The sequence below is a fragment of the Peromyscus leucopus genome, chromosome 5, assembly GCF_004664715.2.
Source record: "Peromyscus leucopus breed LL Stock chromosome 5, UCI_PerLeu_2.1, whole genome shotgun sequence".
NCBI lineage: Eukaryota > Metazoa > Chordata > Mammalia > Rodentia > Cricetidae > Peromyscus > Peromyscus leucopus.
The window spans coordinates 111822677-111850158 of record NC_051067.1 but is presented as its reverse complement, the minus strand read 5'-3'; the positions used below and the strand labels follow the sequence as shown (position 1 = coordinate 111850158).

Here is a 27482-nt window from a genome sequence, read left to right as displayed (position 1 = left end):
AACAGACATACATTTTAGATAGACAAGTCCGTCTTCAAACACTTCAGAGATCTACAGAATATGGCATTTAAAATGTTTTAAGAACTTGGACTTTTCTTGACAGTGAGACACATCTACTCCTGGCAGCAACAATTACTTCAAAGAAATTGGTGAGCATATGGAGTATGTTTTCTTTATGGCAAAAGCTAGCCATGTAGGTAAAGAAAATGTCCTTGCCTCGACTGCTGACAGTATGCTGTCCAAATGAGACAAGCAGGACACAAAAGAAAGGACTGCTGAGCTTTGCCAAGACAAGGTAGAACAGCCCTTCAGAATGTCCTGTTTCACAGAAAAGTCTGTCAAATATGCTAGGCTGGTACGCCAAAGACGGATAGCCCAATGTTGCAGAGGCACCTTGGGTGACTGCCCAGGCAGCCAGCTGTCTCTCATTTCTCACAATGTTTGAAAGCCACTTGCTTGCACTTCCTGTTTACTCAGTATTATTGCCTACTCGGGTCTCTGGAGTTGAAGACTAGATAGTTATAGTTTTCCTTGTTAACAACTTCAGAAAAGAAACTTGCTAAAGAGGTTTAAAGTGTATAAGTTTGAGAGAGTTCAAAAGATAGTTTTCAGTTGATAATACAAGTTAGGATAGAAAGTGAATTAGGTACAACACTGTGGACTCATCAAAATAGTATAAATAATATTTTCTCTGAATTTGTCAAGTGTTAATGGACTAGACAGTATTAATGTAATTATTGCCTACATATACTGTATATAGTTATTGTACTTATTGTATGTAGTTTTTCTTATATTCGTTATAATCCTCTTTTATTTTAGACAAAAAGAGGAAATGTGGTGATATTTTGTGTATGCGCTAACAAATAAAACTTGCCTGAAGATCAGAGGGCAAAGCCAGCCACTAGTTGGCCATAGAGGCAAGCAGTGGTGGCACACACCTTTAATCCCAGCACTTGGGATCTCATGCCTTTGCTCCCAGTACTTGGAAAGCACACATGCCTTCAATCCCAGCACTAGGGAGGCTGAGACAGGAAGTGATATGACTGGGCAGAGAAAAGGGATATAAGGCAGGAGGAGACAGGAGCTCAACACTTTCAGGCTGAGGATTTGGTAGAGGTAAGGAGTCTCTCTAGTAGTTGGCTGTTCTGCTTCTCTGATCTTTCAGCTTTTAGTCTGATATCTGGCTCCAGAAGATAAAATATACAAAAACATGAATAACCTTGGGTTTGTCAATGCAGTTTTAGATTTAATACCATGAAACAGAAAACAGAATTTCTGTCATTAAAACTACTCAGGTGTGTAAGATGGCTCAGCAGCTAAAGGCACTTGCTGTGCAAGCCTGGAGACCTGAGTTCAATCCCTGGAACCCACATAAAGTGAAAGGAGAGAACTGATTCCAGAAAGTACTCCCCTACCCTCCACATGCAGTCTTGTGGCTGTGTTCCCCCTCCCAATTCATATCATGAATACACACATAATAATAAATAAATGAAATAAACTAAAAACCTTTTTTGCTAAAGCAGTGGTTCTCAACCTTGTTAATGCTGTGGCCCTTTAATAAGTTCCTCATGTTGTGGTGACCCCCAATCATAAAATTATTTTCGTTGCTACTTTGTAACTGTAATTTTGCTACTGTTATGAATCATGATGTAAATATCTGTGTTTCCTGATGGTCTTAGGAGACCCCTGTAAAGGGTTGTTTGACCTACCCAAAGGGTTCACAGCAGCTCATAGGTTGAGAACCACTTGCTAAAGACACCATTAGGGGAATGGAAAGATAAGGCATAGACTGAGAAGTATTTATTGAGCACATACGTAATAAAAGACTTCCTTCTAAAATATACAAAGAAATCTCTTGATACGTGCCTTTAATCCTAGCACTAGGGAGGCAAGCAGGTGGATCTCTATGAGTTCAAGGCCAGCCTGGCCTACAGAGCAAGTTCTAGGACAGCCAAGGATACAGAGAAAAACCCTGTCTTGAAAAACTAAAAAAAAAAAAAAAAAAAAAAAAAAAAAAAAAAGCAAAGAAAAATCTTAAAATTCAACCACAAATAAAATCCCAATCCCATCCCATTTAAAATGGGCATAAGACATGAATTTTCTTTGCAGCAAACAATGTTCATCTATAACTACTACTTTCAGAAGCAAAGGTTATACTGATCTCTAGGAAAAGAAAGACTATAAACTGCTTGATCCTTCCTCATGACAACAGAGTGAGTGAACTGTGCAGTAAGCACGGGAACAATACTGAGCACCTCAACAGCTTTTCCTGCTGAGAAGAACAAAGCCTGGTGAGCTGGGGCCTCACTGAGGTGACCACAGCCTTCACATTACCTGCCAGCCACTCACTCGGTCACCAACTTCAACTTCTCATTTTTGCTTCTCGCTAGTCACTAACTGCTCAGTGGATTTTGTTCTATTTTATTCTCAGACATGGTCTCACTGTGTAGTCATTGCTGTCCAGAACTCCCTATGGGAGTCCAAGGCTGGCCTTGAACTCAGATTCACCTCTCTCCCTCCCTCCCCAGGGCTGGGATCCAAGGCACCACACCAGTCTACAGAGTTTCCTTTAATACTGTTACTGAAGCCATATGAAGAGAAGCTTTATCGGGGATGAACACGATTTACCAGTCACGAGAAGAAGAAAATGGACTCTCTCTGCCTCTATTCAAACAGCTTTCACTGATCTGAGGAGGAGACCTGACTGGAAGGGAGCAAGATGTACCTCTGTTATGATGGCTTTCTGATCCTTCACCCTCTGCGCCTCCTCTGGGTCCTGCTCCAGGCTAAAGATTTTAGAAAGTGATACTGGCTTCCCACCTCGGCACAGGACTGCTTGGCATGTGCCAACATTGGCTACAGTCAGGCTAAAACTACTTGTTGGATCGGCGCTGTCGGGTCGAATGTAGCACAGGAGAGCAGAGGAACCCAGCTTCTGGCCAGCCATTCCTAATTTCCTGTGTAGAAAGAAAAGAAACAAAGACATGGCGTCTAGTTTTAGAGGAAGCAGCAGTCTTTTACACCCATAGCAAACCCTCACCCTCATCTACCCAGGGCAGACTCTTGCTAGGGGTGGTGGTGGTGGTGGTGGTGGTGGTGGTAAAGAACCTACCTAGTCTAAGCTGGGTGGCGGTGGCACACACCTTTAGTCCTAGCACTCGGGAAAACAGAGGCAGGCAGAACTCTGTGAGTTCAAGGTCGGCCTGGTCTACAGAGGGAGATCCAGGACAGGCACCAAATCTACACAGAGAAACTGTCTCAAAAAAAAAAAAAAAAAAAAAAAAATTCCTAGTCTAGCACTCTCAGCTGACAAAGACTTTAAATGGTTTTTTTTTTTTTTTTTTTTTTTTTCGAGACAGGTTTCTTTGTGTAGCTTTGCGCTTTCCTGGAACTCACTTGTAGCCAGGCTGGCTCGAACTCACAGAGATCCGCTGCTCTGCCTCCGAGTGCTGGCTTAAAGGCGTGCGCACACGCCGCTAAAGGGTTTTATAGGGCACAAGTGGGGGCATCTTTCTCCACTGTTTCTATGTCTGATCGGAGACTTCCCCATTCAGGAGCTTTTAGACTTCAGCACATGAGCTGCACATGGAGGGCCTGATCACTGTCAGAGCAGAATGCTGGGCCCTGGCCCCAACCTTAGAGCTTCTGATTTGGGGCAAGAGGCTGGCTGTACATGTCTAACAAGTTTCTAGTAAGAATGCTGAGAATGCTCTCCTGGAAAAACACTTTGAGAAGCACATGGACAGTAAGTTCCTTGAGAGAGAGGCCATGACTCGCCTTGCGTTTCCTCCACACACATGATGTCCATGTGTCTGCACCCTGGAGGCAAGGCTAATCCACAGCAGACCCCACCAGAAGGATCTAGTTTCAAACTTCCTTTTCATATTTGTTGACTGTAGAATCCCAGCAAGTTCTTTCTCTAAGAAATCAAATTGATAAAATCCCTACCTATTTGGCTTGTTCTGAAAGATAAGGATGAAAACCATGTGGCACAGTACTTGGTCCTTGGCAGGTTCAAACTTCAGAATTCCCTTTTCCAAACTTCTGTCAAGTCTCTAGCCAGTACTACTGAAAAATTGACTCTTGTTCCAACACCCAGCTTTTCACCGTGGCGAGAGATACACCCAGTCCCAGCTCCAGGCTGCTCTGGTCTTGACCTTTCAGCTTTCTACTCTTAGCACTCTGCTCCTTTAGGCCACCTACCTGAAGTGCAAGGCACGCTTAGCTACTAAGAGAGTCTCAGAAGTTGGGAAGTAAGGATTTTGGCTCAGGTGTAAATGAGAAAGAGGAGTTAGATAAATCCCAACAATAAATATTCTAACACATAAACCTAACAAGTGCCTGTTGGCCTTCTGTAGGTCATCAACTAACTCTGGAGAATCTTAGGAAAGCACACGACCTTCTTCCCCTAAATGTCCATACACATTCAGGCATATAACCCCTAGCTTACATGTGCTGGCCTTCCCAGGTCCTTAGCAACAGTTGAGCAGAGAACTCCACAGATTCTTTTTTTTTTTTTTTTCCATTTCTATTTATTTATTTATTTTTCTATTATCAGCTTGATATAGTATAAATTCTTATCCTAATAGTGATAGTGAAATGTTTCATTGAGGCTTGCCCAGTAATTGAGTAAAACCAAAACTTATTATAATCCACAGTCGTCCTAGGGTCCCCCCTCCTATGTAGCCTCCCTGGTTCTGTGGGTTGCAGTCTGATTGTTCTTTGCTTTATATCAAGTATCCACTTATGAGTGAGCATATACCATGTTTGTCCTTCTGGGTTTGGGTTACCTCACTCAGGATGATATTTTCTAGTTCCATCCATTTGTCTGCAAATTTCATGCTGTCATTGTTTTTCTCTGCTGAGTAGTACTCCATTGTGTGTATGTACCACATTTTCTTTACCCATTTTTCAGTTGACGGGCATCTAGGTTGTTTCCAGGTTCTGGCTATTATGAATAATGCTGCTATGAACATAGTTGAGCATGTATCTTTGTGGTATGATTGAGCATTCCTTGGGTATATGCCCAAGAGGGGTATGGCTGGGTCTTGAGGCAGATCAATTCCCAATTTTCTGAGAAACCACCATACTGATTTCCACAGTGGTTGTACAAGTTTACATTCCCACCACCAGTGGAGGAGTGTTCCCTTTGCTCCGCATCTTCTCCAACATTGACTGTCATTGGTGTTTTTGATCATAGCCATTCTGACAGGTGTAAGGTGGTATCTCAGAGTCGTTTCAATTTGCATTTCTCTGATGATTAAGGATGTTGAGCATTTCTTTAAATGTCTTTCAGCCATTTGACCCCACAGATTCTTTTTTTTTTTTTGGTTTTCCGAGACAGGGTTTCTCTGTGTAGCTTTGCGCCTTTCCTGGAGCTCACTTGGTAGCCCAGGCTGGCCTCGAACTCACAGAGATCCGCCTGTCTCTGCCTCCCGAGTGCTGGGATTAAAGGCGTGCGCCACCACCGCCCGGCATTGACCCCACAGATTCTTTAAAGAGGCAATGACTACCACACTGCTGATACCAAAAGAATGTTGGTGTAGGAAGGTACAACATCTCTCTGTGATCCTGCAACTATAAGCAATGACCTTCAGCTTCTGAGATTTACTTTCTATAAGGAAAGTGGAGTTATGGATTAGTCAACCCACCTGCTTACCTGTGAGATACCAAGAAAGTATTGGCCATGAAAACTGTATCATTTGTTGAGTGCTGAACTTCTTCCAAAAGCACATCTGCCATCGTACACTGCAGCAGACGAGGGAGCTCTTCATTCCGGTCCCCATCAAACATGCCATACACAGCTCCTACCCCCTCTGCAAAGTTATCCATAGCCAGAGCAGACACACAAAGTCTGAAACAAGAAGATGAGGAACAAAATCACTTCTTAAGGGCATCTTCTTTTAAAAAGTATGAACTGAAGACAGAGAATCATTGTGGTAAATCTGTGTCCAGAAGGAGGCTATTAGATAAGACCATCAGGCAGCAGCTGACAGAGACAGCATTCTAAGAGGAGGGATTCGGTCATAGTCACAGGCTGGCCACAGTGATTGAGAATGCATTTTGTAGCCAGGTGCTGGTGGTGCAAGTCTTTAATCCCAGCACTCAGGAGGCAAAGGCGGGCGAATCTCTGAGTTCAAGGCCTGCCTGGTCTACAGAGTGAATTCCAGGACAGCCAAGGCCTCACAGAAAAACAAAACAAGACAAAAGAACTAATTTTGTCAGTGCTCTTCAGCCAAAGAGCATCAGGGCACACCTGCCAATGAAGCTGGGCTTATACTCCTTGCCCAAAGGAAGAATGCTCACCATAGAACCCTGGGTGCACAGACAAAAGGCGCAGGAACAAAACTTAGTATAGGATATGGGCTTTGGCTAGACCATCTCAGGAAAGACTGTGTACAGGAACAGAGAGTCATCTCAGACGGGGGCAATCAGAAATCAGTCTATATGGTTGGGCCTTATAATAAATTTCACTCATAGGAAAGGAAAATTCCATCAGAAAACCTTAAGAGGGGTTTAGTACTTTGGGAAATGCATATCCATTTTTTTCTCCTTCTTTATTATGGTTTTAGAAGGATCTCATCTCATGTTGAAACTCTGAGACTTATATTTGGGAGACTGTGGTGATATTATGTATACGCTCTAACAAATAAAGCTTGTCTGAAGACCAGAGGGCAGAGCCAACCACAGAGTTAGCCATATGATGGCGCACACCTTTAATCTGAGCACTCGGAAGGCAGAGGCAGACGGATCTCTGTAAATTCAAGGCCACCTGGACCACAGGAAATTAATCCAGTCTAAAAGAGAAAGAGAGCCAGGTGGTGATATCTCACACCTTCAATCCCAACACTTGTTGAGTCACACATCTTTAATTCCAGCACTAGGAAGATTGAGGTAGGAAATGATATGGCTGGGCAGAGAAAAGGATATAAGGTAGGAGCTTCCCCTTTTGGGTGAGGACTCAGGCATTCAGTCGGAAGGGGAAGATCCAGTCTCCACAAATCCTCAGACTGAAATTGAGAGATGGCTGTGGCTTGTTCCTTTGTCTCTCTCTGACCTTTCAGCATTTATCCTGGCATCTGGCTCCAGGTTTTTATTAAGGCCAATTAGGTTCATGCTACAGAGACAGACAGGACAACACAGTCTAGCTGTGAGCACTAGAGCAGGCCTAAGACGTCACGGACTGCCTTTTCTCTCTCCAGTCTCCAAGGCCAATATACTCACTTGTTTCTCTGCCCTGCCATCTCAGCCAGTCCATGGCTCCAGAAGGTTGACGTAACTGCAGAATCTGTGGTTGGCAAAGGCTTCTGGTCAATTTTCAGAGTTGTGATATGGCTGTGGGAGGTGAAGAAGGGAAGATTAGACCATATTCTTGTCTGTATTTTATAAGAACTATCAAAACAATAATGTGTTTTTAGAAAATTATCTTTTGACAGACTAAGACACATTTCCAGAGAGACTGAGTGCAAGTAGGGTGATGAATCTGTGGCTCTGATGTAGGAGAAGAAAAAGTGGTAGTGGAACAGAAGCTGAATATAGTTTCAATAATGTACAAAGGTTTCTTCACTTCCACCAAGTGTCTACTTATTGAAAGCAATATAAAGAGATCTTAAAACTATACATATGCATTGTCGCTTAGATGTCCAATTGTGACTGGTGCCAGACATATGTATGTCTGCCATGTAAAATAATTCAGTGTGTATCTCAGTAGAAATTAATCAAAGAGAACCACCTAGGAATGTTCTGGCTATTCCACTCTATTCTATCCTTTAATTAACTATCCTTTAATTAGCTGAGATTTCCATAGTCCAGAGATAACCCACTGATGGCTGAGACATAGATTTGATTTTAGATTTTTTTTTCCTACCTAAACATGTCCAAAGTCTTGTGTTCCAGAACCAGATTTGTATTTCCTGTCAGATCAAGGTCTTGTAAAGTAGCAGGCAGAGCCTCTGGAATTAGTATTTCTGTCAAGTCATTGCAACTCAGGTCTACAAACTGAGAAGGAATACAGAAATCAAAGGAGAATACATTATATTACAATCTCTAATTCTAAACACGCAAACTTTTAGAGCCTTACATGGAAACTTAATTTCTTTCCAGGAACAAATTAAGTATACTCAGATTTTACACTGAGCATATGAAAAGAGAACAATACCCATTCCTTATGTATGAAGAAAAGGGAAGAGTCAGCCATATTCATGGACAGCACATACTATCTTTGCAAAGCTATCAAAAGCTATAGAGATGTTGTCTGGTCATGTTGTTTAAGTAGTAGTTTTGTCAATATTCTTCAGCCAAAGACCTCTAGGGCACACCTGTGGTTAAAGTTGGTTGGTTCTCCTTGTAGCAATAGCGAACGCTCACCATGGAAGTCTTGGGGTGTACAGGGAAGAAAGTGTGGGAAGGAACCTAGTATAGGATTGGGGCTTTGGCTTGGCCATTTGAGGGACAGTCTAAGAAAGTAAAGGACTGCTGGGTGGCGGCGCACACCTTTAATCCCAGCACTCAGGAGGCAGAGGCAGGTAGATCTTTGTGAGTTCGAGGCCAGCCTGGTCTACAGAGTGAGTTCCAGGACAGGCTCCAAAGCTACACAGAGAAACCCTGTCTCAAAAAAAAAAAAAAAAAAAAAAAAAAAAAAAGAAAAAAAGAAAGAAAAAAAAAAAAAAAAAAAAAAAAAAAAAAAAAAAAGAAAGAAAAAAGAAAGAAAGAAAGAAAGAAAGAAAGAAAGAAAGAAAGAAAGAAAGAAAGAAAGAAGAGGACTGTACCCAATTGTGGTCTCTCAATGGATCTTACTGGTAGAGAAGGGAAATCAGCTCAAGAGAAAGTCTTGAGAGGAGAAGCAGTCTCCTTCACACTCCTTCTCTCTCACAAGAAAGGCAGCTCACGCCAACCCTTGCCGCTCTGCAGGGAGGACGCCAGGCCAGCTCACGCACGTACCTGGATCTGAGGCAGCTGCAGTATCTCTGGGAAAATGCTGATGTTGTTGGCATGTGCGACAAGAGTGTGCAGCCTTTTGCAGTTAGCTATGGTTGTGGGAATGGCTTTAAGCTTGTTCCCACTTAGGTTCAGTTCTTCCAATTGCTCCAATTTATTTAGTTTGCTGAAAAAAAGAAACATTGAAACACCACAGTGAATCAGAAAAGGGCAGCTGCCAAGTGGCGCTATTGTACAGCATCCATGCACAGAGTAAAGACAATGTGGTTCACTGCAGAAAACCCTGAGAGAAGGAAGCGACCAGACGCCAGCTGAGCCGTGGTCCACCATCACGAATGACCAAGCCTGCTAATTGTCAGCAGGATCCCCTACTAGCACTCAGTGTTTTAAGGTTGGCACAACCCTTGTTTTCCTTAGAGATGTGGGCATGAGCATTTTGTCTGAATTACTGAGTCCCTGAAAAAGTATGGCCTGTTGTTGAGCGAGGGTGCCAGTCCTTGCTGCAGCGCTAACTAGGATGCAAAATCCTGGGTAAATGATTGCCAGAGGGCCTCGACTGAAGACGGTGAACTAAGATTCCTTTCGGTTTCAAACGTCTACAGTACCAAGTGGTAGCCACTCCCCACCACTAACCACCAAGTTCTTGTACACACAGCACCCTGCTTGAGACAAGACAACTACTTACACCACTGTGATACTGAGCAAAGCTTTCTACATGTTACATGTTAACCAAAATACCTTAAGCCTGACATTTCCATTAACAAAGTCCTCTGATTTCTTTGAAAACAATAAATGTGAAGAAAGTTTGGAATATAAATCACCAATAATACTAGCAATCTGAATACTATTATAACTTCACTAAACTTTCTACTAGATTTCTCAAAATGGTGTTTTGATTTTTTTTTTTTTTCTTAATCAAGTATTTGTGTTTGCCTGCATGTGCATTACATGGGTGCCAGGTGCCCATAGAGACCAGAAGAGGACATCAGGTCTCCTGGAACTGGAGCTGTAGATGGCTGCAGTTATGAGCTGCCATGCAGATGCTGGAAACCAAACCCTGGTCCTCTGCTCTCCATTACTAAGCATCTCTCCCCAGTCCCTCAAATAAGTACTTTATATGAACTTTCCATCTTACTTTTCTAATAGACCACAATTTCTACTGCTAAAGAATTCACACTTTTCAAGTACACCTCCCCACAAGACACACACCTATATACACACAAAAGAAAACTCATACTTTTAATAAGTAAGCTTAGAAAATTATTTTCTTTTGTATTATGATAATGCATTACACTCAAAGAAACTGGAAAATAAAGACAAACAGAACATTTGTGTGTATGTGTGTACAACTTTATGTGCATGTGCAGGTATATGCACACTGTGTATGCACCAACAGAAGCCAGGAGTTGACATGCGCTATCTTTTTGTTTGGGGGTTGTTTGTTTGAGACAGGGTTTGCACTAAACCTGAAGCTCGCTGATTTGGCTGGGCTAGCTGGCCTGCATGCCCCAGAGATCCTCCTGTCTCCACTCCCCAGGGCTGGGAGTACAGGCCTGTGCTACCACAGCTAGCTTTTGATGTGGGTTCTGGGGATCTGACCTTGGGTCAAGTTTGTACAGCAAGCACTTTACCAACTGGATCATCTCACCAACTCCTCCAAAATCTTTTAATCCAACTACTATAAATCATCAATAATGAATACTCTTTGACAAAATGCTGGATTCATGTTAAAAGCATGAAACAATATTTCAAATTTACAAAGAGTCAGGTATGATGACAAATGTCTATAAATGGTAGTTAGCACAGTATCATGAGTTTGAGCCCACTTGGACTCCATAGTGACATATGTCCTTTAAACTAAACGTTATATAATTGTTTTATTTTTAAAATTTATTTCAAATATGTATGCTAACCTACATTCTTTTCTTTTCTACTACTCCCAGCCTAGGTTCTTCTGACTTGTGCATATCAACAGAATACCCATATCCTAACCCAGTTGTTTAGTGACTATGCAACTGTGCCTAGATTTTAAAACCAGGGTTGATGGGTCAGTGGATAAAGGCACCTGTTGCCATGCCTGACTACCTGAATTTGATCCCTGGGCCCCACATGGCAGAAAGTACAAACCGACTCCTACAAGATGGCCAGCAGGCCTAGAATAAGGAACTGTGGAATGCTCTGGCTTAAATGCGACACACATTATCACCTGCCTATCCCCAAGGCTTGGGGAAATCTTTGCAGGGGAGAGGGCAGAGAGACTGTAGGAGCCAGAGGTAGTGGGAACATCAAGGAAACTGTCTTCCAGACAAAACATACCATCTCATAGCAACTATGACACTATGCACAAGACTTGCACAAGCTCACACTAGACAAAACCCAGTATTAAAGGGGAAGGTGGGCAGGAAATCCTACACTAACTGAGGAGCTCCTGACATTTGATAGTTACTGGGAAAGAGTCAGTTTGCTTTCATGATGTGACCTATGGTAGGTCACACCAGGGCAGGCCTCACTCCCTAAGACTAGATGGTTATTACAAACTGGACTCGATAGGGACTAAGAAGAAAGAAAGAAACCACAAAGTTGGGTGGGAAAAGATGGGAGAGTGGAAAGAGTAGCCATGGAAGGAGTTGGAGTATGTATGAATGTGTTCAGGATACATTGTATTGAAAAATAAAAACACCATTAAAGACAGGCATAATACCCCAGACCTTTAATCTCAGTACTTTGGAGGCAGAGGCAAGCGAACCTGTGTGAGCTTAGGCCAGCCTGGTCTGCATAGTGAGTTCCAGAATATCCAGGGCTACATATTTATATATACATATTATTTCTGGAGGACTATGGGAAAAGAAAATGAATGGTAACAAAGTATAATGACACATATTTATGAAGGTGCCATCGTGAAACTCATTACTTTGTATGCTAACCTAAAAAAACTTAACAAAGAAGAAAATATTATTTTTAAATGATTTATTCATATTTTATGTGCATTGGTGTTTTGTCTGCATGTGTATCTGTATGAAGGTGTCGGATCCCCTGGAACTGGAGTTACAGACAGAGCTGCCAAGTGGGTTCTGGGAACTGAACCCAGGTCCTCTGAAAGAGCAGCCAGTGCTCTTAACCATTGAGCCATCTCTCCAGCCCCAGAAAACATTATATTTTTAATAATAAAATTTTGGGGCAGGCATGGAAGCAAGGTCTTACGTATTCCAGGCTAGCTTCCAAATCTGTATGTAACTGATTTCTGATCCTCTGCCTCCATCTCCCAAATGCTGGGATTCCAGGTGTGTGCCACCAAATCTGTTTTAGACAGTGCTGAGGGTGGAACTCGAACCTTATGCATGCGAGGTAAGAACTCTAGAAGCTGAGTTACATCCTCAGGCCCAATTTTTTTTTGGACCAAAATTATTTTGAAAGATAATTATTTCTCCATGGACACTGTTTAAATTTTAACTGGAGAACCAATATCTCTCTTCTCTTCTCCTCCTCCTCCTCCTTCTTCTTCTCTCCTCCTTCTCTCTCTCTCTCTCTCTCTCTCACTCACTCACTCACTCACTCACTCACTCATGTCTTCTTACAGGTATAGATTGCTAACTACTATTCCTCTCCAGGCCTAACTCCCATTCTTCCAAGCTCTGTGTAGCAACCGGGTATCTTTTTACTTTTATTTTTTAATTTATTTTTATTTATGTGTCTGTGTGGGTGCGTGCCACATGTGTGCAGGTGCCCTCAGAAGCCAGAAGAGAGCATTGGATCTCTTGGAGCTGAAGTTACAGGTATTTGTTGGCCACCCCATATGAGTGCTGGGAATTGAACTTGGGTTTTCTGGAAGAGTAGCATGTACTCTTAACCACTAAGCCATATCTTCATCTTTAAATGGGATCTTTAATATCTTACATTTGTCACATTGCATGGAAACTGCCTAATCCAGAGTTCTCAGTCTGTGGGTCACGACCTCTTTGCAAACCTCTATCTCCAAAAATATTTACATTATGGTTTATAACAGTAGTAAAATTACAGTTATGAAGTAACAACAAAGATCATTTTATGGTTGGGGGTCACCACAACATGAGGCCCTGTATTAAAAGGTCACAGCATTAGGGAGGTTGAGAACCACTGGCCTAGACACTTGTCTAATTGCCCGACCTGATTGTAGGTTCGAGGACAGAGGCAGTAAGTGACACAGTATGTGGCATATACTAGGCATTTTATATAAGTACATATAATGAATAGTATATTCTATTAGACTACTAAATGACATATTTTATACTATAGTGCTGGTAAGAAAGAAAGAGATTTTACATTTTATTTCACAACCCTGTACTTTTTTGGATGGAATATTCTCAGAGTATTGTTGAATAATTAGAGCTAAAAATTACACATTTTAACCACAATTTCTTGGGCTATTCATTCTTTTTTTTTTTTTTTTTTTTTTTTTTTTTTTTGGTTTTTTCAAGACAGGGTTTCTCTGTGTAGCTTTGCGCCTTTCCTGGAACTTCACTTTGGAGACCAGGCTGCTTCGAACTTACAGAGATCCGCCTGCCTCTGCCTCCCAAGTGCTGGAATTAAAGGCGTGCGCCACCACCGCCCGGCGGGCTATTCATTCTTAATCAGGAACAAATTATTCAGACAAGATTTTCCTATTGAGCTAATAAAGTCACATTTGTCACATCTGCACCAGCAAATCAGAAGTGTCATAGTCAGATAACTATAATGTAATGCAGAATTCATGTTTTACTGTCCAATGATCACTGTGCACTCATTCACCTTGCAGGAAAGGTCTGTAGCTGGTTATTTGCGAGGTGCAGGATTCGTAGGTGTGGATGCCCGACCAAGACAGGTATGCACTGATCTGTCAGGAGGTTGTTGGTCAGGTACAGCAGCTGCAGCACACTCAGACTTTCCTCTCCAGCACACGCAGAAGGCAAAGACTCCAGACTATTTGCAGATGCATTCAAGTATCTGAGGCTGACAAAACACACACAGAGCATCATTCCCTTTGAGCGTGTTACCTTCTTAAGGAGGAACCATAATGTCCTTGCAACAGGGAATGCTGCTATCAAGGTCCCAAAGTCAAGAATAATTCCCTCCAGGAAATTTTCTCTGCATCTATACAACTCAAAGCCAGGTGTCAAGAAGGAACATAGGCATGGTTACTTTTCTACCATTCTATAATGGCTCCATGCACAACCACCTATTCCCATTGCAAGGACACTATTGAACACCACCTTAATATACATCTGAACTATAAAGATAACCTTCAAAAAAACTGTGTCTCTTTGTAACAAATCATTATTTATTTAGCTAATTCCATAATGCTCTGATATCTACATAGATTATATAGAGTAATTATACTTCTGTACATTTATTATAGACACTATAGTGAAAATCTTGATTCTTATCCAATTATTTCCATAGTGTACAGTTCTAGAGACAGAACTTATGGGATCAAAGGATACAGGTTTGTTTTTTTGTTTTGTTTTTTGACGGTTTTTTTTTTTTTTTTTTTTTTTTTTGAGACAGGGTTTCTCTGTGTAACAGCCCTGGTTGTCCTGGAACTCACTTTGTAGACCAGGCTGGCCTCGAACTCACAGAGATCCACCTGCCTGTGTCTCCCGAATGCTGAGATTAAAGGCATGCACCATCACGCCTGGCTAGGATACAGGTTTTTTTTTTATAATGACTTTTTTTTTTTTTTTGGTTTTTCGAGACAGGGTTTCTCTGTGTAGCTTTGCGCCTCTCCTGGAACTCACTTGGTAGCCCAGGCTGGCCTCGAACTCACAGAGATCCACCTGTTCTGCCTCCCGAGTGCTGGGATTAAAGGCGTGCGCCACCACCGCCCGGCATTATAATGACTTTTAAACATATACTGACTATGTTTTCCAGAAAAGTTAGATCAAACAGCAATTGTGTGGTTTCTTGGCATTTTGGCTAAGATCAAGTCCAAACTGCACTCACACAAGAAGAATGCAATCCATACTTTCATCTTCAGTATCACAGCTCAATTTAATCTTTGTCAATCTAACAAGTAAGCCATGGTATAATTTTAATAATCTGTCAAATACAATGTTTGTTAGGTAGAATATCCTCAATGAAAGGAAGCATCATTAAACTTGTGTCTTCCTGTCTCTGTGTGTGTGTGTAAGAAAGAGGAGTCTTGAGTACCATCTGCAGGAATGCCATCCATGGGATGGTGACATGGCTTAGATGGTAAAGGCTCTTTCTACCAACCCTGACAACTTGAGTTTGATCCCCAGAACCTGCAAGGTAGAAAGAGAGAACTGACTCCACAAAGTTGTCCTCTGACCTTCACTTGTATACTACAGCGCATGCATAAACACACCTGTATACATACACACACACAAAAAAAAGTAATTTAAAAAATGCTCCTTCCCTCCTCTGAGACGGGATCTCTCTTTGGCCAGGGCTTACCAATTAGGCTAGACTGGCTGGCCAGCAAGTCCCAGGGATCCATGTGTCTCCACCATCTCTGTGCCAGAAGAAAAATCACACACATACTCCATGTCCCTTGATTTTATTTGAGTTCTGGGGAACTGAACTCAGATCCTTATGCCTGTAAGGCAAGCACTTACCAAAATCTCCCCGATTTTGAATTTGTGTGTTCTTAAATATACATGCTATGTGATCAGCATCCCTAATGAGCTTTTAAGTTTGTGGAGGATTATGTGTGTCAGCTCTGACAGCATTGCATTAAGTAGATGGTTTCTTTGTTTTGGGTTTTGATTTTTGAGACAGTGTTTCTTTGTGTATTCCTGGCTGTCCTGGAACTCACTCTGTAGACCAGGCTGGCCTCAAACTCACAGAAATCTGCCTGGCTCTGCCTTCCAAGTGCTGGGATTAAAGGTATGTGCCACCACCACCTGGCAGTAAATGGTTTCTTAATTATCTTTAGGTATTTAAGACTACATTCTGTGTTATGCACAACCTGCTAATTAACAACTTCAACACTTCACAGAAACTTGCCCAAAAGAAAATTACTCCCAAACAGTTTCATTTCTTTTTCTTTTTTTCTGCTGTTGTTGCTTTTTTCTTTCTAACGATTTTATTTTGAGGACTATCCAGCTAAGAGTATTATGGATTAAGAGATGCATAATCTGGAAAACAGGAAACAAGAAACCTGTGGGAATGTCTCCTGTGACCCTATGTCAACTCACTGCTGCTCATCTGTTTCTCCATTTCTAAAGTCCCTTCTTCATAAGTAAAAGACTACCATTAAATCCAACTATACTGGGCTAGGAGAATCGCTAAACTGTAGAGCATTTACTTAATACGAGCAATACTCCAAGCTTAATCCTAGCACCACATACACACAAACAAACAAACAAAAAAAACCCTACTTTTTCTTTAAAGATGACATTTAAATAAACCTGACTATAAGCTTTAAAACAGGAAGACATACCATCAACGTACTAATTTACAACAAGGTGGCAAATAATACCTTGTAGAAGGAAATTACCTTTAAATTCATGGTTTTCAAAGCAAGTAACAAATGTTCTGGAAATCAAGAAAATATAACTCAAAGATTACTTGACAAAGATAGAATAAAACTAACTTTAGTAGTATATCCTTCTTTCCTCAATGCCAAAGCTGGACTTTATGAAAGGCTCCACCTGAATGCTATTTCTCCCTGAACACAGTGAAAGCCTGAGTACCCCCACCTGCTGGAAATCATTTACCACGTAAGTAAGTATTCAATAGTTACTTTCCAGTTTACTATGAAACTATATTTTCTATCATAAAAAACTGCAACTGAGTCTCTGCCCACAGCTGGAGTACCAAGTAAACTGTAAACAGGGAACTCATTCCAAGGATAGGTTGCTGCAGCTTGTGGAGACAATGCTTGTGCTCCTCCGAGGCACTCACTTTAAGGCCTTGGAGAAGAGAGTGTCTGGCAGCCTGGAGAGAGTGTTGTGCTGGATATCCAGCACCTCGAGCGGAATGTGCTCCACCAGTGCTGGAAGGACATGGATGTGGTTGTGTCCAACCATCAGTTTCCGAAGACTCAGGCTGCTCAGAATTCTAAGGAGAAACAACAGAAACAAAAGCTTACTTAAATCCTCTTTTAAGTCTGTTATAGGCCAGTTCATTAAAGTCAGTCAACTCACAGAAACCTATTTTTAGAATATACAGCCACTGACAAGTGACTGAGCCACAAAAGCTGTCTCGAAAATCACCCAGCACCCACCCAGAAGTCATGGGTGAGATCTTGAGGACAAGTGGCACAGAGAGTCTAAACTAGCAGTTTCAACCTGTGGGATGTGACATCTTTTGGGGTCAAACGACCCTTTTACAGGGGTCACCTAAGACCACTGGAAAACACAGGTATTTACATTACAATTCATAACAGTAGCAAAATTACAGTTATGAAGTGGCAATGAAAACACTTTTATGGTTGGGTTCACCACAACACCATGGACTGTATTAAAGGGGGCAGCATTAGGGAGGCTGGGTTGAGAACCACTGGCTTAGCAGTTTCTAGAGTAAAAACATTTTGACTTAAGTCTAGACAGAAATGAAGTCTACACAGCATGTATCAATACTAATAAACTCAGTATATTTATTAATATAATTCCATAACAAAATTTTATTACAATAAAAATGGTTAAGTGTTTAAAATGTGCTAAGACTAGGCCATTTAGCCATGAATTCCAAAAAGAGTCAGTGACTTGCCAAAGATTTAGTGACTCCAAAGATCTCACTGAAACGGTATTGTCTAGATGTGAAGATTACTCCGGGAGCTGGGTGCAGACCTACTGTGCTACAAAGCCTCTAGTGGAATGTAAAGACTCCACAGCCAGTTGCCGGGCGGTGGTGGCGCACGCCTTTAATCCCAGCACTCGGGAGGCAGAGACAGGCGGATCTCTGTGAGTTCGAGGCCAGCCTGGGCTACCAAGTGAGTTCCAGGAAAAGGCGCAAAGCTACACAGAGAAACCCTGTCTCGAAAAACCAAAAAAAAAAAAAAGACTCCACAGCCATACATTTTACCCTGAATACTTTGGAATGTATAATACAATGGCCTCGCCCTACCCCTCACACACCATTCTCTCCTTCCTCAAATTAGACAAATCTCACCATATGGTAAAGGTCAGTTCAAATACCATCTAACCACAAAGCACTCTCTAATTATTTAAAGTTCTTCTCAATTCCTAAAACAATGGATAAGTGTCATGATTAAGACCAAGCCGCCAGGGTAAGACTTCCACATTCAAATGCTAATTCCCAGTACCCCTGGTGAAGTGCTACCTCAGGTTCCCTAACCATTCTTAGTTATCCCAATTCCTAAAGTGAGGCTGACAGCACCTATATAAAAAGGTTTAGGGGCTGGAGAGATGGCTCAGAGGTTATGAGCACTGGCTGTTCTTCCAGAGGTCCTGAGTTCAATTCCCAGCACCCACATGGTGGCTGAAAACCATCTGTAATGAGATCTGGCTCCCTCTTCTGGCCTGCAGGGACACAAACACTGTATACATAATAAATAAATCTTAAAAAAAAAAAAAAAGGTTTAAAGGATTAGGAAAGATCATAAAACTGAGGTTCTCAGGAAATGTCCAGTTCATAATAAGTCACCCTATAAAACAGTGATATTCATACTATCATAGCACCAACCATGCCAGAAACTGTCACAACAGTTAGCAGTTACATGTGTGTATGTCACACAGTTCTACTACGTGTCTTACAGGCTAAGACCATGCATTAGTCATCACTGTATCTCTTATAGTACATTAAGGTGCTGGTCCTCAATAATCACCAACAAATGAACGGCAACCCAAATTTAGAGAAATACTTAAACACATATATCATATATGCATATGCACACACAGACCTCACGGGAACCTCGGTGAGAAGATTGTAGCTCATATCTAGTATTTCTAGCTTTTTTGCTTCACAGGCCCAGTCAGGAACACACTCTAGCAGGTTTCTGCAAAGAATAAGAATCATCATGTAAGGTAAAGAGTTACTACAGCTTAGATACTAAATGGTCCCCCTCCAAAGACATGTTATTGCACTTTGTTCTAGGAGCCTGTGGTGCTATTATAAATTGGTAGGTGGGACTGGTGAGATGACTCAGTGGTTAAGAGCACTGGTTGCTCTTCCAGAGGACTGGTGTTCAATTCCCAGCACCCACATGATGCCTCACAACTATCTGTAACTCCAGTCCCAGGGAATCTGATACCCTCTTCTGTCTTCTAAGGCACCAGGCACACATGTGGTATACAGATATACACGCAGGGAAAACATCCACACAGATAAAATAAAAATGCTTTTAAAAAAGTTGTTTTTTTAACTAGTTGGTGGAACTTGGTGTTTCATGCTGTAATCCTAGCACTGGGGAGGCTGAGGCAAGCATGAGGAGCCTAAGTTCAAGGCCAGCCTGTGTTAAATATGGAGACTGTCTTTAAAAACAAACAGAAGAAAGAAGATAAAGGAGGGAGCAAGGAAGGGAAGGAAGAGCTCAAAGGCGAGCTGGCTTTTCCCTCTCTGCTTCTCAGATGTCAGGAGGTAAGCCACTGGGAACCGCCACCATAATGCCATACCTCGCCATGGGCCCAAGGCAACATGGGTGGGTGGCCACAGATCTGACACTGCAAGCTTTTCTTCTTTTAAACTACTTATTTCAGGTATTTTGTCACAGTTATGGAAATGTAAGTAACAAATGGAATTCATTTCACTAGATTCCAGGTATGTATTAAGTCACATTATGGCAGGGATGCTATTTCCAAGGAATTCTCTGGGATATTGCCAAAAATAAAGCACTCAGAAGACACTGTGAAAGTGGAAGGGGCGAGAAAGACAAGTACTCAAACATGTACACAATGGGTGTCAACTGTGCTGTTCAACACGTTCAGAGAAGGCTTTGGACAGAAGCAGCAGGGTGTAGTGAGGCGGGATGAGGAGAAACTTGGAGGAAGGGCATCAAATATGATCAGGAATTCCGTTGGTAATGATGGACAGAAAAGAAGTAAAGTCTAAGAAAAACAGAAGGAATAACAGTGAGAAAGGAGGGGAAATGCAATCAGTAGCAAAGCAAAGTTTCAAGCCACTGGAAGCATGAATTTGAAATACTTAATACAAATCCTCATCAAAAGACTTCTACTGTCAGATGTGACCTACCTTTTCTAGGTCACAAGATGTCTGTCAATTATGTGGTAGAATACAGTGAGAGCTATGCAGAAGAGATACAGACATTGCTGACAGCTTGGTGAAGGGAACACTGCCTGAAATAGGCCAAGGCAACTTTGCTAAGAAACATGACATCTGGGTCAGATTCTGAAGAATGTTATACCGCAACCTTACATGATGAAGAGATTCCAAGCAAGGATGCCAACGAGAGTCAGAGCACAGAGATAAGGCAAGGGGTGTAGTGTATGATGGGAGTGCCAAGCAGTTTGGTAATGCTGGAGCACAGGGTGATGGGAGACAGAAGGGACAGCTCTACACCATGTCTGGAAGGCTCTTACTTGATCCTACATGTATGGGGCCTACCTCAAGGGTTTATAAGCAATGTACAGATGATGTCAACTATGTACTTTAAATAGATACTAGTAAGTGGAGCCCAGTTCAGATGATTCTGCTGATAAAAGGAAAAATAATCAAGGTTCCAGGCAAGAAATGATATAAGCTTAAGTGAGTAGTCATATAGCTGAAGAAGAGGGAGGAATTCCAGAAGTACTAAGGAGGCAAAAATGACACTGACTTGGAGAAGGATTAGGTATAGGAAGGAGAGCAGAATAAAGAATGAAAGTTAGGGCTGGAGAGATGGTTCAGTGGTTAAGAGCACTGGCTGCTCTTCCAGAGGACCCAGGTTCAATTCCCAGCACCCATATGGCAGCTCACACCTGTCTGTAACTCCTGTTCCAGGGGATTTGACTCCCTTACACAGACATGCAGGCAAAATACCAATGTACATAAAATAAAAATAAACAAATTTCAAACCAAAAGCAAGAATGACAGCTACTTTCAGGCTTCTCACCTGATGACCAGGTTATGACTGTGTTAGTGTGACCAGACACAGGAATCAAGGCTGGTGCAGAGGGAGAGTAGTCTGATTCGCACAGATTTAAGGTGCCTAAGGATGTGTACAGCAAGATTAGCTAGTAAAGAACTGGACACATGGACCTAACCAGAGAAAAGAAGGTAAGTCTGGAGACCTGGTTGATGCCAATCCTTAGGGGTGACATAAATCGCTGGAGTCGATGAGACTGTGTCTGTAACAGGGCAGTGGGCCAAGTCAGAACTGGAGGGGTTTCTGACTTGAAAGGCTGCCAGAAGGAAAAGAGAACACCAAAGAAACAGAGGTAATGACTAACATAGCATTAAAAAGAGACTGTATTGGCCAGTTTGAAAGAAGTGTAAAGAAGTGTCAACAGAGAAAAGGTGATTTAGAGAAGGCCTACAGTGAGCTGCTGTTAGGATAAGGAAATGGAAAGTAAGAAAACAGAGCTCACAATACAAATAATTCTTGAGAGATTCAGACAGAAAGGTGAAGACACTGGTCACACATAGCATGAGGGCTGTGCAATTAAGCAACACTTTGTTTATTCAGACAGAAGGGCCTGAAGTCCTCCTCCTCTCCCAGAGACTCCTTCCTTTAGCTACACAATAGTCCCCCACTCAAGACAAGTAGCATTCTCATGGACACACTCACCGGGAGAGTTCCAAAGAAGTGAGCAGACTGGGCACTGGGTAGACATTCACTGCTGTCAGCCCTATGGGAAAACAGACAACATGTTAACAGTGTTCTCTGGAGAAGATAACAAGAACTACTGGAAAGGGCTGGAGAGATGGCTCAGTGGTTAAGAGCACCTACTGCTCTTCCTGGGGACCCAAGTTCAGGCTCCACCACCACAGTGGGTAGTTCACAACAACCTGTTAACTCCAGCTTCCAGGGGATCTGATGCTGTTGGCTTCCATAGGTACCTGCACATTCCTACACATAATTAAAAAAGAAGAAGGAGGAAGAGGAAGAGGAGGAGGTGAAGGGGAAGAAGAAGAGGAGGAGGAAGATGACAACAACTGGTAAACAAAGCAAAAGTGGCTTTTGGAGATAACTAACGATAAAAACTACTGGCAACTACTGTTTGAGCCCAATCTGTCTTTGAAAACACACACAACTACTAGCTTTGGGGTCCTGTGCATTTAAACTACATCAGGTAGCCACTAATGTTAACAGTACCACTTAGTTTATAACTTGAAAAATACACACCTGGATTAAAAAAAACATTTATTTTTAATTATGTGTATGTGTGTTGGTATGAGCACACAGTGCAGGGGTCCTCAACAGGGCAAAGGTGCTGGTCTCTCTGGAGAGAGTTAATAGGCAACTGTTAGATGTCTCATATGGGTGCTAGCAACCTAACTCAGGTCCTCTGCAAGAACACTTCAAGCTCTTAGCCAATGAGCCATCTCTTCAACCCCAATATCTGGATTTAAAGGCGAAAATAATCTCATTTTTAATTGAAGTATAATGCAGATACAGAAACAGTCTTTAAGTGTATATGTCATTAAACTGGAACACACTAGTAGAACCACTGCTCAGATCATCAAACATGGCATTACCAACTCCCAAGGCACGCCTTCATCTCCTCTTCTAGTCACCACACATTCAAAGGTGCCATTTGTTATCCTGGCTCCAAATACCACAGACAACACTTGCCATTTATAAAAGCAGAACTCTACTCCACCCCACAGGAGCCTGGTGGGTAGCCCAGATGGCTGTGAACTCACAATCTTCTTGCCTTACCTTCCCAAGCACTGGAAAAAGGGTACATGATAGTTGGGGATGCAACTCAGTTGGTCAAGTGCTTACTTAGCATGCAGGAGGCCCTGGGTCCCAACCCCAGTGCTGCATAAACGAGCATGGTGGTGCACATTTGTAATCCCAGGCATAGATACACTTCACTATATTTTGTTTCATTTTGAGACAAGATCTCATGTAATCCAGGCTGGCCTTAAACTCAGTATGTACCTGAAGCTGGCCTTGAACTCCTGATCTTTTTCTCTCTCCCTCCTGCATATGCTTTGGTCTGACTTTATTTGCTCTACATTATACTTGTGGCATTTGCTCATACTGTTGCATGTGGTTATATCTTCTTAATGTTCTCTTTGTGAATATGAAACAGACCAGAGGGACCTGTTCTTCCCTAGGGCACTGAACAGGTATTAAACTTTGTTAAAGTGCTACAAAATCTGGAAAAAATCACTACTAGTGTTAATGATGTTATTTAAGTTCTTGTTGTAAGCACTCCTCTAATGTTCATCTTCCTGTAAACAGGCAGAGATGCTGGGAGATAAGGTAATTTTGTATCTTACCTGACAAATGCTGGACTCTCCCTTGCTGCCTCTGACTGTGTTGAACAAAATGATTATCAGCCAGTCAAACAACCTTAGGCCAGCCCCAAACTTTATGAACACAAGACAGAAGTCTTGAGAAAGTATATAATAACTGTATTGTTATCTGCCGCAGCTCCCGAAGGGCGTCCTGAAATGACAGCCCCAAGCCAGGGCTGTTTCAAACAGTTACATAAGACGTTTTAGGTCACAGCCTTGACAAATCCTAGATGACTCTACAACCATTTCTGCCTGGGCCAGGAAAGGGATAGTTAACCCTAGTGGCCTAGCAGAAGGATCATTGAGACTGGTGTAAATACAAACCTTCCTTTGCATGACAGGCTTGCTGTGATTGGTGTAAACACCCTTCTCTGGCTATAAGCAAGCTGTCTGCTCACTTATGAGTCAGTCTGGAGCCACAACATTTAGCCCTAGTAAAAGACTTCTCTCAAGTTATCTTTTCTTGCCTCCTTTAGCAGAGGAGGCTAATCTGGCTACACAGAAAACAGCAGCAGATGTTGTAGTAGAGGCGGCCACCGCTGCTACTGTTTCTGGAATTACCATTTCATAATTGCTTACTACAGCTAGCACAGTGGAGACCCTGGCAGCAAAAGTAGCTACCACAGTTAGTTAATCTTTCATTCTATTGGGCATGATAAATTTAATCCAATAGTTATATACATTTAGATTGGCTTTGAAAGTTATAAATTTATAAACTCAAGTTCCATTTGCTTTTGGGATACCATCTTACAAGGACTCCAATTTGCAGTAAGGCTCAGTTGCCTTTAGCCTACTGGCTATGGGTGGGTTAGGACCTCTGTTGGTCTTTTCTGTGTTGAACACAGATTGCAAGCCCAGTGCCACTTTGAGATCTTTGGCAGCAGTTAACTCTGTAGCTCACACACACACACACAAACACACACACACACACACACACACACACACACACACACACACACACACGATTGAGCCTGTATGATAATGAGTATTCAGAGACGGGTAATGTATGGGGGGGCACTCACCAACCTAAGACAGAGCACCTGTGCGGCCTGAGCAAGTGTCCCCATGATGGATAAGGTGACCTGCTGACGTCCCACGCAACCCAAGCCAGAAGCTCATTTTTTAGTAAAAGGGGGACCTGTAGGTCCCTGGCCCCCGTTTTGTGTAGCTGTTGCCTTGCTTGCTGACCTTGACCTTGATATCTCCCTATGCTAATTCCCTGCTGGGTTCCACCCTCCTGAAAGCTTAAGGGAAGTTCCTTGTCTGTGTATCCTGCATAATGGGTGTTAACAGCTTAGATGCAAGACTGTAAAACATCAGTAGTGAACTTCTGCCCTCTGGGATTCTCCCATTGTGCTGTAAGCCTGTATTTAAGACCTCCTCCCTCCTTCAATAAACGGCATTCGGCATTCTGCGAGGCAGCAGAGTCAGTGGAGCAGCTGAGACAGCATGACCCCAACTGTGGAGCTTGCTAAGCTGCAGAGGTGGCAAAGCTATGGCGTCTTGGGAGCTGAAGAAGCTAAGGAGAGCCACAGGCCTGGCAGCCAGCAGCAGTAGTAACAAACAGGCAGCGGTAGCTGTTTCCTGAGACACTGACCAACAAGAGGCAGCTGAATAGTCCTGAGGGAGCAGCCAGGCCAGGGACAAGAGTGGCACTGGAAGTACAGAGAAGGCGAAAGAGGGTAGAGGTCTGAACTGGGATGAGGACAGCAGCTATAAAGAGACAGAAGAAGCCGGTGGCGGTTTAATCCCAGCACTCGGGAGGCAGAGCCAGGCAGATCTCTTTGAGTTCAAGGCCAGCTCGGGGTACAGAACGAGATCCAGGACAGGCACCAAAACTACACAGAGAAGAAACCCCATCTCAAAAAACCAAAAGAATAAAAAAACAAAAAAGAGGCAGAAGAAAGCAACTGCAGGCCTGGCCGCTGGAAGAACACCAGAGAGATGTCAAGTCTTCAGATACCCCAGGTCTCAGAGCTGTAACAGTGGCTGCTACCAAGGGATGAAGACTCCTGATAGGCCTGTCTAGAAGCTACAATGCCAGCTGCTGCTACAGGCTGAGGAATCCTGCTTCACTGTAGGACTAAGGGTTCTCCTTACCAAAGGTCTATGTGGGAGTTGTGACACTAGAGGGCGCCACTAAACCTGGCTACCCCACTGACTGCCACGCCATGGGGTACAAAAGTTAAAGGGCAGCACTTGAAGAGAGCTCCTCCTTGTCCAGACATGGTTTCTATGTGGTAGAACATAAGGACTCTGCCAACTGACTACCATGTGTACCTGGTACCCCATGCCCAGGGCTGCTGGGCATTGAAAGCTTCTCCAATTTAGGGTGACTATGGCTATCTTACTCACATACATGTGAACTAATCTAAGCACAGATAGTGAATATAAACCAAGAGGAACATTGGGCATACCAGACATGGTAGCTCTAGTACCTACACTGAACATTTCCAAGGTGGTTGTACTGATTCACTGTCATAGCATCAATACACAGTGCCAGTCAACACTCAATACATTTGGTTGTTGTTATTGTTGTTGTGGGTTTTCCTAAGGGGAAAGATAGGCTGAAAGAGTATTTGACTTTATAGCTCAGGCTACCCTGGAACTCTTGACCTTCCTGCCTCATCCTCTCAAGTACTGGGATTACAGGTGTGGGCTTTTTTCTTCTTATTATTACATTTATTTATCTCTGCATGCACATATATTTGTGAGTGTCATGTGGAGGCCAGAGGACAACTTGGGGGAGTTGTTTCTTTCTTTCCACCCTGTGGGTCCAAGGGATAGAACTCAGGTCATCAGGTTTGGTTATGCTAAGCTCCTTTACCTTGCTCAAAAACAGGACCTTCTAACTCAAGAAATTAATCTAAGGCAGGAGTGAAGCCTCTATAACATGATAAAAGACAATAGAACTCAAGTTCCTAAACGTCTTTTATCCTAATAACATATTCAGATACAGAAGACAAAGCAAAAAGCAAAAAACAAAAAACGAGCAGGTCTATCATCATCGGCTAGCTCTTAACATACCAACATGTGCCTTACATGCTTTCCTTTAACACCAAGAGGTAAACATCACCCTGAATGCTTATCATTTGTGGTACAGTTTGAGCCTAGAAAATGCTGTTTTCTAAGTTTAAGCTTTGGTATAATGTACACAGTACACTATGATCGTGTAGTTCTGCTTTCTTAGTCAAAAGCTGTTTCCAAGACTTCTTTGCACCAATACACAAAGCTCTAGTCCATTCATTTCCACTACTGCACAAAATCTACTGTGTAACTACATCACTATTGATTCTTCCCCCTAACACAACGCTGTGACAATCATCCTGAGATAGATGCCCGCAGGGAACTGCTATCCACACAGCCCTGTCACTTCCCTGCCAGGGCCACCTTCCGCTCACTGGCTGTGGTTGAGGACTCCAGAAGATACTATGTCTAGTCTGGTTACACTCACCATTTTTCCCTTTTAATTTGATGACTATAAAGTATTATTCAAATCTTCATTTCTGGCACTTAGTGAAATTGACTATTTTCCCTTCCCTAAACATAGGAAACTGCAAAGCATAGTAAAAACATACCTACAATCCCAGTACTTGGGAGGTTAAATCTGAGGCCAACTTGGGTGATACAGTGAAACTGTCTTAAAACACCAAAAACCAAAATAAAATACATAGAAAAGCCTAACTGGTCAAGAACTCTCCATAGAATGGCCTCAACAACATGAGACTGCTGCAAACTGACAAAACAGTGGTCTCCAAAATACAAGGCCTTTTACATTGAAAAACATTCCCACAGACCATCTCTATTTGCTAAAATCAAGCTAAGCTTTGCTCTGAATCCCTCCGTATCGTATGAACAGTGGTTTTTCAGGCTGTGCACAGGCAGCTTTTGACTTCATTTTGAGGGAGGATGAGTACAGCTCCTGAGAGACCCAGATGTCAGGTACAACCCATCCAACACAGACTGATAAATTACCTATTCCTGGGGACCAAAAGGGAGCCACTCTATAAGTTTATTGGGGTAAATTGAGACTGTAGGGCACATGGAAATATTAAAATCACGTCAGAGTAACCAGGCCAAGGAAAGGGTATAACTCCCTTACCTGGACCCCTTAAAGTGACAGACATTAAATACCACACCAACCTACCATCTGATATCTAGGCGTGTTTTGGCAGGGGGCGGGGAGACTAAGGCCTCCC

At 42.5% G+C, this 27482-nt stretch overlaps 1 protein-coding gene across 1 annotated transcript in view; it reads right to left on the bottom strand.

The window, feature by feature from the left end:
• Phlpp2 (PH domain and leucine rich repeat protein phosphatase 2) overlaps window positions 1–27482 on the bottom strand; it is a 76801-nt gene that overhangs the window by 6659 nt on the left and 42660 nt on the right. Inside the window, exons 10-18 of the mRNA XM_028891102.2 lie at window positions 21602–21662; window positions 18779–18874; window positions 16819–16974; window positions 13702–13902; window positions 8941–9103; window positions 7868–7998; window positions 7225–7335; window positions 5660–5854; window positions 2726–2957 (exon numbers count right to left, since the gene is read on the bottom strand). Coding sequence (XP_028746935.1) covers window positions 2726–2957; window positions 5660–5854; window positions 7225–7335; window positions 7868–7998; window positions 8941–9103; window positions 13702–13902; window positions 16819–16974; window positions 18779–18874; window positions 21602–21662 — 1346 coding nt within the window. The remainder of the gene's footprint in view (window positions 1–2725; window positions 2958–5659; window positions 5855–7224; window positions 7336–7867; window positions 7999–8940; window positions 9104–13701; window positions 13903–16818; window positions 16975–18778; window positions 18875–21601; window positions 21663–27482) is intronic.